Source organism: Clarias gariepinus, chromosome 11 (assembly GCF_024256425.1).
Source record: "Clarias gariepinus isolate MV-2021 ecotype Netherlands chromosome 11, CGAR_prim_01v2, whole genome shotgun sequence".
Taxonomy (NCBI): domain Eukaryota; kingdom Metazoa; phylum Chordata; class Actinopteri; order Siluriformes; family Clariidae; genus Clarias; species Clarias gariepinus.
The window spans coordinates 9451561-9464062 of record NC_071110.1 but is presented as its reverse complement, the minus strand read 5'-3'; the positions used below and the strand labels follow the sequence as shown (position 1 = coordinate 9464062).

Here is a 12502-nt window from a genome sequence, read left to right as displayed (position 1 = left end):
CATGTAGTCACACATTAATCTGTTGCATCATTCCTGCCCTCAATTAGTGATGGGTCGTTAATAAACAATTCATTCTTTTTGAACGAATCTTTAACGTGACTCAGAAGAACGAGTCGTCTCGGAGAGTGATTTGTCTATTTTCTACTGGGCGCGCATGCGCAAATCATCGCAAAACTCCTGTGGATTATGTACAGGAAACAGAATCCAGCGATTCTTTCTCAATGACTCTTCTACTCCGAGTCGCTCGTTCTTTTGTCACGTGACTCCCACAGACGCAATGGTGCAATAGATTCAAAAGAACGAACGACTCAGACTGGAAGACATGAGAGGTGAGCTACTCATTCTGTTTTTATTTCAAAATGTATTTTTTTTCAAAGTCAGTTTTTCATTTCAAAATCCCGTTTTTCACGATGGCCTTTTTATTTCATAATGCGACTTTTTAGCAGAATGAGTCGTACTGTCAATCAAGAGCAATAGGGCGGAGCCAGCTATGTGATTGCTGGTTGCTGTAAGTAATAGCGCATGAAGTATCGATTTAGGTCTAATGGTGCAATACGTATTCTATGCAGCAGGTGGCAGTACAGTGTCTACTGGTAAATTATCCTTCTCTATCGGATCTGCTAAAATGAGCAGAACTGACTGAAGCTCACACCAGTCCGCCATCTATCATGACTTTTGACTTAGCACACAACTTACTAGTATAAAAATATACTGCAATACAGAAATAAATGCTTTTTAAGCATATTATTTGAAGTATTACTGAACATACACTACCGTTCAAAAGTTTGGGGTCACTTTCTAACTCCACGATCGTTCCTGATTTTTATTTCTTTCTACATTGTAAAGGAATGCTAAAGGCGTCCAAAAAAATGCATTAATCTTTTTTGAACAGTTAATGGTGAGATGTGTCTGCTGCTTATCCTCTGTAAAGACTTCATAACGCCTCTAATAGAGAGCCAGTTTCATTTTGGTGCTTGACGGATTTTGCAAATGCACTTGACAATACTGTTCTTGCAAGAACTATTACAGAAAGGCTGACCTTTGTGTCTTGAAATAACAACTAACTATTGTTTTTGTTGTTGTTATGTAATTACCTAATTACATGTGTTATTTTATAGTTTTGAAATCCCCAGTATTGTTATAGAATGTAAAAAAATAAATCACTCAACAAAAACAAAGAAATTTGCAAGTGACCTTAAACTTTTGAACGGTAGTGTATATTGTGTCATATTTGTAAGACAAAGGAAAGAACATTAAGACAAACAACATATAAACTATAAATACGTTATTTTAGCAGGTCGGGTGGGGTGGGGGGGGGGGCATCTTGATGTCAGTCAGTGTAAGCTGCAAGTGCAGCAGGCAGTGATGATGAATCAGTGTCTGCTGATGATGACCAACACCTCTGCCCCTCTCTACCAGAGTGAAAATGATGCCAATCAAACTTAACAGGTAATCTAGAATAAAATCAGTAGCAGCATCAGATCATGCTAGTAATTATTATTGTAGTCAATAATATTTCAAAATAATATTTTCTCAGCCTTATTTTGAATTAATGTTGTCTACAATAATAATTAAAATGAGTAACTAGTTTACTAGCCCGAGCTAATGCTGCCTCTGATTTTATTCCAGTTTATCTGTTTAGTTGATTTTCACTTGGCTCGGGTACAGAAGGGGAGAGGTGCTGGTCATCATCATCACTGACCCTGAGGCTGCTGGATCCAGACTCACTGTCCCTGACCGTAATGTTAGAGCTGTCAGAGCCTGTGGAACTGTAATTTCATCTCACGCCAAAGGCATAATCTGTTAATTTTAAGAATTTTACAGAATCGGCTTTTAATTTTTCAGCTCCCCTTTTTTTTTTTTTTTTTTTTTTTCAATTTTAATCCATGGCAATTATTTATTCTTTGCTGTATCGAGAAAGGATCCATCTCTTTCCCTCTGTAAATTAAAAGTAAAAGGGGGCGTGGTTTCAGAACACGTATGGAATAGGATCACAATACATTCACATGCACACAAACTGATAGACGGGAAAAAGAGCTTAGAGCCAACAATAGCGTTCAGCACAAAACCTTTATCAGCCTTTTTCAGCGTCACAAAATTATAACACAAAACATACAGTAAAAGTAAAGACAATGGTAAAACAATAGAGCGTTTCGGTGGGGAGCAGCACAGCTGAGCTCCTACTCTGTTCTCTCCTCCTTACGCGCACACTTCCTCAGCGGATACGCGCAGCAACTCATAAAGGGCAACATACTGTACATACATAATGTGATATACAACATAGTTTTGGCCGTTACAAAACACACGCAGTTCTTTATCGGCGGCGCCCGTACGATTAACGCACTCATCTACCTGTGTAAAACAGAGATGCAATATTATAGTTTCCGTCATTTTTAAAATTAATTTACGTACTGACTGGGCCGGCCACATTGACCAGCGGCCCACCGGGAGAACGCCCGGTACTCCAGACGGCCATTCCGCCACTGCCTAGCACGTTATTGCTAGCTGTAGCGGCGGTCCGCGGAGCAGGTATCCAGGGAAACTAATCGATGTTAAAGGATCAGCCAATAGGCGCACAGGTCCAACCCACTGGCATTGATTGACAGAACGACTCATTCTGCTGAAAAGTCGCATAATGAAATAAATAGGCCATCGTGAAAAACGGGATTTTGAAATAAAAACAGCATGAATTAAATAAAATGCCTCTGCAATAATCTCTGTTATTGGGAAAAAATAATGACCATGAAATATTATTTCATAATAATAAGTACATTTATATAGCAGAGTGAAATACATTTCACAATAATATGTTTTTTTTTAATATGTTACATTATTTCACAATATCATTCTTATATTACATATATGTGTCTTATTTATTCATAGAGTAATTTATTTAATCATGTCCTATTTATTTATTTAATTTTGAACACTTTGAAGTTCCATAAAAAATTTGTGTATGTAGACGTGTTAGGGGTCTTTTTTTAAACATTTTATTTTATTTCTTATCAAAAGAACGAAATGAACTAAATGACTAAAAAAAGAACCGAGTCACTAAAATGATTCAAACTTCCCATCGCTACTTGCTCCAAGCTCCTGTCTGGTCACACAACCCGGAAGCTGCTGCTGTCTGAGAAAAGCGAAACTTATTCGTTTTTCGCTTATCCCTATTGGCACGACGTGCATTTCTCAGTCCAGGTGAGACTCACTTTAATTGTTTTCTCCCCCCTTCGTTTATTTGAATGGCAGATGCGCATTCCCATTACTCCCATATCCCGTGTGCTCCCCAGTTTCACAGACTTTAGCTGGGAGTTAACACTTTGCTGGTGCGGACTCTCCTAGACAGGCCATGTTTTTAAGAGTTTCGCTTTAGGCACAGATCTGTACTGGGACTGGAACAGTTTTAGGCTCTGGAGTTCCAGTAAAGATAATAATATTAAAACTGAAGTGATAACCCCAGTGTAATTAAACATTGTGTACTTGCAGTATGCTGGGTGGTACAGTACAGTATGTGGTCAGTTCCCTCCAGGGTTGGGGTTTAAATCTGTCCCCTGCTCTGAGTTTGCATGTTGGGTTTTGTTCAATTAGTTTAGTTTGCCTTCACATTCCAAAGACACGCACTGACGACTGATTGGTGTTGCCCATATTACATGACTGACTGGGTGAGTGTGTGTGTGTCTGTGTGTGTGTGTGTGTGCGCTTGTGCCAGGTGTGCCCTGTCTTGATCCACGTAGTTCCCTGAGACGGGCTCCAGGCAACCCATGACCTTCCACAGGATAAGCTGAGTGTAACATGGATTGATGGAAGCCTAGAGTACACTGAAATTTCAAATAAAACCATATATACAGTAGTACTCTGCAAAAGTCTTCAGCCTCCCCTCATTTCCTCATACTAAATTAAATTGTTTAGGGTGGCTGCAATGGATTGGCGCCCTTCCAGGGTGTACCCCACCTCGTGCCCTGTGCCTACTGGGATAGGCTCGCGACCCTAAATACGGGATAAAGCGGTATAGACGGTGAGTGAGTGAGTGAGTCTTTAGGTGACTTGCACCTCCCGGTCCAGGTTTGATTCCCGTCTCATATTTGTGTGCATGGAGTTACCATGTTTTCCCATGCTTGGTGGGTTTCCTTCAGTTTCCTCCCACAGTCCAAAGACATGCGTGTAACAAGAGTGCGAATGAGTGTGAGTGTATGTATGTGTATGTATGTGTGAGTGCTTGGCGATGTATTGGCACCCTGTCCAGGGTGTACACGTGCCCTGCCTCGACTCTGTATACAGGATAAAGCAGTATAGATAGTAAGTGAGTAAATTGTGTAAATCAGAGATATGTGAACAAACGTTTTGTGACGGGTTGCAAAGTGCCTAAAGATTTATTTTTAAAATTGGTTGTTGGTATGTACTGTAACAACCTCAGCAGCAACCTTATTTCCCCTCTCGTCTGTTCTAACCACTCAGCACTCAGCATCACTAGTATAGTAATCACCGGCCTGATCATCTGCACCTGTTTCTCACTGGTTCATGGCTTATGTTGAATTGTTTTTATGCTTGAATGATGCATGTCACTGTGTCACTTAACAAACAAAAAACTTTCCTCTGAAACCGGTCAGGTACAGGGACTGGACTGAAAATGAGAGCAAAAAAGTTTTACTGGCAGCCTGGAGAATTTTCCTCAAGGCTCCATCAAAAATACAAGAAAGTCTGGCTCTTTGGAAGAAAATATGAATAAATGAGGGGTGGCTCATAACTTTTGCCCAGTACTATACTTTTTTGCTTTTAACATTTGTTTACAGTCTTTTGCCCTTTTATTATAGTTTTTTTATTATAGTTTTTTTTTGTACAAATAGGACATTTTACAACCTCTCAACTTAGTTTACTCTTATTCGTGTTCATGTTTATGTCTTATTTTTGTTAGAAAGTAATACAAAGTATTCACAAAATGAAACTAAAGTACTTCATAATCCATTCTGTCTTTCATATACCATGTTAATATATACAGTATATTTTTCTGTTGGTTTCTTTTTAGTGTGAGACCTCCTCAAATCCACCCGTACTGCTTTAAATAAGCAAAATGGCTAAAGCTGAGAAATCTTCCTATGAAGATCAGTTTCGTTGCTCAGTGTGCCTGGACATTCTAAAGGAACCAGTTACTATTCCTTGTGGACACAACTACTGCATGAGCTGTATTAATGACTTCTGGTCAGGCTTGGGTCAGAACGCTGTGTACAGCTGCCCTCAGTGCAGGGAGACGTTTTCTCCAAGGCCTGCCCTGAAGAAGAACAGACTTTTGGCTGAAGTGATGGAGAAAATGGAAAATGCTTCAGATCAGGCTGGAACTTCTGATCAGAATACCTCGACAAGAGTAAAATCGGAGTGTGACTTTTGCATAGGAGCCAAAAACAAAGCAGAGATGTTCTGTTTGCAGTGTTTAGCCTCGTACTGTGAGCTTCACCTCCAGCCTCACTACGAATCTCCTGTTTTCATGAAGCACAAACTTGTCCCGGTGTCCGCGCAAATACAGAAAAACATCTGTTCTCATCACGGCAAACTGATGGATATTTACTGTTGTGATGACCAGCAGTGTATCTGTTACATGTGTATGGTTGAATGTCACAAAAACCACCAAACATCATCTGTGGAATCTGAGAGGATCAAACATCAGGTAAATGCTCATTGGTTTGATATCTTACGATTTCTCAAATCTCACATTTAAATTTTTAGTTCAATTAATCCTGGATTACTTAAAGCATTTCTTCCTTTTTTTTGTCCCTGGTTGGTTTTTGCAACTAATCAAGTATGCAGCATCTCTACATGGCTTCAGTCTTTTCATGTTCCTCCATCTCTCTCCACTCTCGCATACCCTGTACTGACTTTCTGAACAGTGGCCATATTAGGAATTCAGCTAGAATAGACTGTCTTGTCCCATCTGATAGCGCAAACAGCTCAGGTTGATCCATTACTGTTCAAGACACAAAGGAGACAAGCATCATCTTGGAACCGGCTGTGACCGGTGAAATGAACTTTTTCAGGCTGTCCTAATATCCAATGCGATCTTAGAGTCACAGCAGCACTGAATGACCCTGCCTCTGAGCTTGGTATATGTTCTTTGTGAATAATCGGGCTGCGATGTTTGCAGGGTGCCTTGGAAACGACAAAGATGGAGTGCCAGCAGATGATTGCTCAAAGAGAGGAAGGCCTAATGAAGCTCACCAAGGCTGTGACATCTATTAAGGTGAGTACTGAGAGCAGTCACAGCGCTACAACTGCTGTTTAATGTTTTGTCAGCAGTATTTTATAGGAGTGTAAAGACAGACAGCTGAGAGCAGACAAAAAGTTTGCATGGTGACCATGCCTGAATGAGCTAGAACTTTGATACCCATACTGTACATGCAGATTTTTAATTCAATGTTATTAGATCAGTTTCTATTCTTTGCAGCATTTCTCAATCTCAATGCCTGTGGGTGCCATGGACAGGAAGTCTAACCTTTGTGCCTTTCAGCCCCAATAAATGAGGCATGTCCTCATAAACAAAATGATGGCTTCCCCCCAAAAAATTAGACTGTATAATTCTGCTACTTTACGCATCAGATTTTCAGATGCATTTCTAGTAATATTTCTAGTGCAGCAATAAAAAAGGCAGAAATATCATATAGAGGTTTTAGCACTTTGTCTCTGTCTTGTCAGAGTTTTGCACAGGCAGCAGAGGAGAACAGTGAGAGCATGTTCACTGAGCTGATCAACTCCATGAAGAGAAGACGCTCAGAGGTGAAAACGCTGATCAGAGCTCAAGAAAAGACCGAACTGAGTCGAGTCGAGGTACTTCGCCAGCCGCTGGATCGTGAGCTCGCAGAGCTGAGGGCAAAAATGACTGAAATAGACCAGCTTTCAGCTACACACGATCACATCGAATTCATCAGGGTAACACGCTGCACTGTTTGGCTAAACAAGCAGATTCTTTTCCAATATCTGATTATCTAATACAATCTTTTTTTTTGTAGAAACACACATCTGTTCATTCCATGCCCATATTTAATGACTTGCCCTCCATAACCTATATGACCCATAATCCTTCTGGAAACATTTCCATTTCTGAAGTCAAAGAACACATTGAGGATGTCTGTCAACAGGAAATAGCAAGGATATCAAAAGAAGGTTTGAAAATTATTTTGAGAAATAAACATTATCATCTTTACATTGTCAGCCTTAATTTTTTTTTTTTATAATGAAAAGCTTTTTGTGTGTAAGATAATATATGGTATTTCATGTAAACAACGCGGGTACATTGGATACTTGATGAAAGAGACTTTAGTTGCCCCCCAAAAGTATTTGGACATTTAAGCCACACTTACAAATGTCTGGAATTTATCAGAGTAGAAAACAAGATGTCAAAGCAAGTGGAAAGAGACCCTAAGCACACCTTTAACACAATGTTTTAAATAAAATTGCTATTTATAAACATAGAAAAAACTTTATATATGTATAAAAGTTGCTTGGCCATCAGGTTACAGTTGCAGAGTTTTAGTGTTAACCTCCCAACTATAGTGTTTCTATATATCCTTCTAAGCTCCTCATACTGTTGGTGTCATGGTGGATTAATTGTTAGATCTGTCGCCCTGCACCTCCAGAGTCAGGATCGATTTTTGGCTCAGGTCTGTGTGCATGCAGTTGGCATATTCTCCTTGGTCTTAATAGGTTTCCTCTGTGTACTCCAGTTTTTTTCCACAATCTAAGACATGACCAAAATTCATTTAGCTGGCACCACAGCTGGCACTAATTTAGGAAGAGATTGTGCAGTCTGTCATCTTTACATTTTCACTGTAGATGTCTATATTATTTCTTTTCAGTTATGGACATCTATATTGTGGAGCCTTCAGAGCCAGAGACCAGAGAGGATTTTTTGCAATGTGAGTCAAATATACTTTAGATGTGTATGGAGATTATATCTCATAAGTCATGGTTATTCCAAATGTGCTGTTTCAGAAACAACTGGCCAAGGCTTTTGTTTTCTGAAGAAGTTTTACCTCTCATATAAGATTAGAAGTTCTACTGGCATGATGTGGAAGGTATAGAAACCCTGTAGAGCCATTAAGTCGTTGACACACTTATGATGACCAGGGGGTTGTTGTCTCACACAATTGGGTCGTTAGGGTCATCTGGGTCAAGGTCTTATTCCGCCTCCTCCTGTTTAGAGAATTTTTTTTTTTTTCAATTTGATGTATATGGACTCTTCCAAGCCATCAGTCTTACCTCTACAGAATGTTGATGCTGCTGTTTTCAGATTAAGATGGAGAGCTGAGTCTTGTCCTAAGGGGCTCTTCTGTGTTGTGCCATGAGTTCGTGAAATGGATGTTTGGCTTCTCCAATGTATAAATCTGTGCATTGGTACAGTAGATGCATGAGTTGTTGCACTGGACTGCATACACTATGTTGAATACAACAGAGAAATGCACAGGTTTATAAAAGCCAGTAGTTAGAATTGCTAAAGACTTTTGGATGAGAGGGGAAATGCCTTGAGAAACTTAAAGCAAGTCCAGTTGCCACTGAAACAGGAACTTTGCGATGTAAAGTAGTAAGACTGAAATAACTACATATACAGTAACAGGAAACAAAACCCTATAGGGTAATGTAAAATATTTTGTATATTTAAATCAAACTTTATTGCTATGTATAAAAATATATATAATTTTATACAGTCGTTACTGTTATATCTTTGTCAGTATGCATCATTTTAAAGAAGCAATTAATAAGTGGTTCAGCTTTTTTTTTTGCACCCTCTGTTCATTGCTGAAGTTTTTACTGAAAGTGTTTTCTTTTTTTTTGTATGTCTTTTTTCCGTTTTATTTTGATGGCTCCAAGTCTGCCGAGTCCTTTGGGTTTATCTGATAGCGCTCTTGTTGTCAGCAAAAAGCTTCTTGCATTTCAAACGGGCTCTGATCAGAAGAGGGAGAATTGTTCCCTTAACATTTGCAGGTGTTATATACCATAGCTAATCATTCCTTAACTCTGAGAAAATGTGTAGAGCATAAGGGTGAAGATGTAGAGCATATGTTATAAATAATAATGGCAAAAGAAAGTGTATGTAATTTTACTCTCTCTTTCTTGACTTTTCAGACACCCTGTAGATTAGGGGTCAAACTCTTGTCCAAACATGGAGCCAGCAATGAATTTCAGCAAACCAAACCATGTACTGAAAAAAGTGTTGTAACAGAACTGATAAAGTATGGGAGAAAGTCGGATGTAGTTCACTGACCCTTAAGATAACCATTGCAGATTGTGTAGTGTCATTGCAGTTCATGGGATCCAATACTAGCTCAAGGCATCGCTTTAGACTTTTTATAGATCTTTAATTATTATTTATTTTTTCTGGTCTGATAAGGTTTGTTTTTCAAAGAATGAAAAATTAAACTGAACAGAATTCTGCAATTATTGTCAAATACAAATAAGATACAATTGTATGGCTGTAGTCAAGAGTGGTAACTTGAAGGGCCACTATTTAACAAAATTAAGAAGTGTTGTATTTATAGCCATGAACAAATCATTGATAGTAGCTGTGAGACCTTTTTCAGAACATACACTTACCAGTGATTTATATACTGTAACTGACCATAAACTCTGTATAAAGTATATAGGAAGTTTCATATTGCATTATTGTTACCAATAATTCCACAGAAGGAATGCAACACATATTTGTCCAACACCGAAAAGCATAAAAGGCTTTTACATATTTCATATGTTATTGAAAAAGGGAAGCTGGGAAATATATTTAATAGTCCAAAAGGATAAAGTTCTTGTGATTTATCTATCCATATTCAAGCTTCAGTCATCTACGGCTGATGATTCGAGGTTATGTTAAATAATTCTGAAGTAGTCCTCCTTCTGCAATGCACCAGTTCCACTAGCAGCAAAACAGCTCTAAAGCATGAAGCTTCGACCACTAAAATGTTCGGTTGGTTGAAAGTCTTGCCTTTATACCTCCAAAGACAACTCCCGTCGAATTTTTCTTGGTCAGATGGAAACTTTAGTCATGCTTTAATACAGTGTTGATTTTGGAGGGGCTTCTTTCTTGAACGGCAAACTTTTAGTTCATGGTGATATAAATCCTGCTTGACTGTAGACCTTGACACTGGTGTACCAGCAGCTTCCAGTTTATAGCAGGACTGTATTTTGCTGGTTCCTGACCATCTAAACCAGTTTCCTTTCAGCTGAATGTGACAGTTTGTGTGACATTGGAAAAGTGGCCACACCGCCCAATAATTTCTACTGATCTTGGAGTCTGCAGTTGTTTAAAACAGGCTCCAAGAGACATTCCTGACTTGTGTAAATCCACGAAATCTGCACTGAGCTCTTTGGACCTACTAGTTGTTCTGTGGTTAGTCCAGAGTGTGACGTCAACCCAACTTTTGTTTTGCACGGAGAAGCTACCGGCTATAATCAGTCAAAATCACTAACAGGAAGTTGAGAGGTGTTGTATTGACAAATTAAAAGACCTTTCAGGACTTTAAGCACTACTGAATTGACAATCTAAATAGGGGTGTTTAACCATGCGTGTACGGTATACAGTAAGTTTCATCATTTGCTTATACATATTAGAAAGCCTAAAATAAACCTGATGCTTCAAATTCCTGTAATTCTTCTTTTAAAAAGTTTCTTTGAAAAAACTATTTAAAACTGTAATATTGCCATGACGTTTATGAGTTTATGTAACAAACTGAACTAAATTATTTTTTATAGTACACTTTATAGCTTTTGTGTTATGTAACAAATATGAACAAATCTCATGGATAGTTAATTAATGGATGTGTGTTTGCTTTTATTATTCTTTAATCAGATTTCTGTGATCTTCATGTGGATCTGAACAGCATCAATAACAGCCTTTGTCTATCAGAGGGAGACAGAAAAGTGACCCAGTCTCTTACAGCCCAGCAATATCCTGACCATCCTGAGAGATTTGACCACTTTGCAAATGTCTTATGTAAAGAAGTTCTTTATGGCCGGTGTTACTGGGAAGCTGAGTGCACCGGTAATGATTGGTCTGTAGCAGTTTCATACAAAGGAATCTGGCGTAAAGGAGGCAGTAATAAGTGTAGACTTGGGTTTAATGCTAAGTCCTGGAGGTTGTCCTGCTCTAAGAAAGGATATTATTTCAGACATAACCAAAAATTGATCAGTCTTCGTCAGTTAAATTCGACAACTGTTGGTGTGTACCTGAACCAAAGTGCAGGAACTCTGTCCTTTTACAGTGTTTCTGAACAGATGACCCTTCTCCATAAAGTTCAGGCAACATTTACTGAGCCACTCTATGCAGGGTTTGGGGTTGGTGGTGGCTCAGCTGTTCAAATTCGGAAAAAATGCTGAAAACATTTAAATTCAGAAATACTTAGTAATAGCCACAGTCTGCTTAACTACAGAAATGAAAGTTAAAATCATAATATTGAACTTAAAAAACAAATTAAAAGCTGATGCAATTCATTTCATTTGGATTGTTTTAAATAATTAATTTATAATAAAACAATAAAATCAATATTTTATACATTCCCAGGTTGCTATACAATGTGTAATGTCTATTCATTAATTTTTTCGACAAACATCAGACATGTACCTCAAAATCAGTCACGGATTAAAAGGCACAAAGCAATAACTTACTTTTATACTCACTCACCGCCTGTACCGCTCTATCCTGTATTCATGGTCACAAGGGGCCTGTAGTTATCCCAGGAGACTTGGGGCATGAGGCAGGGTATACCCTGGACAGGGTGCCAATCCATTACAGGGCACACAAACACATATTCATTCATACACTACGGGCAATTTGGAAATGCCAATTACCCTAATCCGCAGGGCTTTGGACTGTGGCAGGAAACCGGAGTACCCCGAGAGAATCCACCAAGCACGAAGAGAACATGCAAACTCCATGCACATAGAGACGGTAATCGAAGAAAGTTTTATCGAGAATTTGGCTATTCTGAAGCTTAATGGCCTCATGTTTAGGCCACAATGAGGCATTCTTTTTTTAATATTCTATTATTTATGCTATTGTGTATACAACAGTTAGTTAAGGGACATCGATAATATATGTTAAAATAATAATAGTGGATTGTTTAGGGGGGGGGGTTTGGTTAAAAAACTTTTTTATTAATATGTTATCTGATATACCATACATAAGTCCAGGTGATTGTAAAACAACGGATAATTATAAACGATTTTACTATATTAAAACTTATATGATATCTGAAGCTAGTACATGAGTCATTCATGATATGATCCATAGTATTTCATATTTTGATACTGCTGAGATATGCTTTAAATAATTATAGTAAAAGTACTTTGGTTAGATGATTCCTATTTATCAAAACCCAAACTTTATTACAGCTGTCAAATGAATTCTAAAATATATTGTGAACTCATTACCCTGGACTCCAATAAAGCAACACATTGAGGCAAAGCTCATTTTTGCGTGAGGTTCATTTGTTAGAAACTTTGAACCTTAATTTGTGTGCAAGAAAAACAA

At 38.4% G+C, this 12502-nt stretch overlaps 1 protein-coding gene across 1 annotated transcript; it reads left to right on the top strand.

Annotated features, from left to right (window-relative positions):
* The first annotated feature begins 3111 nt into the window (after window positions 1–3111).
* On the top strand, window positions 3112–12440 carry LOC128532921 (E3 ubiquitin/ISG15 ligase TRIM25-like). Its single transcript, XM_053507065.1, has 7 exons — window positions 3112–3195; window positions 5021–5656; window positions 6131–6226; window positions 6679–6912; window positions 6993–7146; window positions 7839–7898; window positions 10823–12440. Exons 2-7 carry the CDS (start codon window positions 5066–5068, stop codon window positions 11347–11349), a joined length of 1662 nt encoding a protein of 553 aa, XP_053363040.1. The 5' UTR covers window positions 3112–3195; window positions 5021–5065; the 3' UTR covers window positions 11350–12440.
* Window positions 12441–12502: the final 62 nt, after the last annotated feature.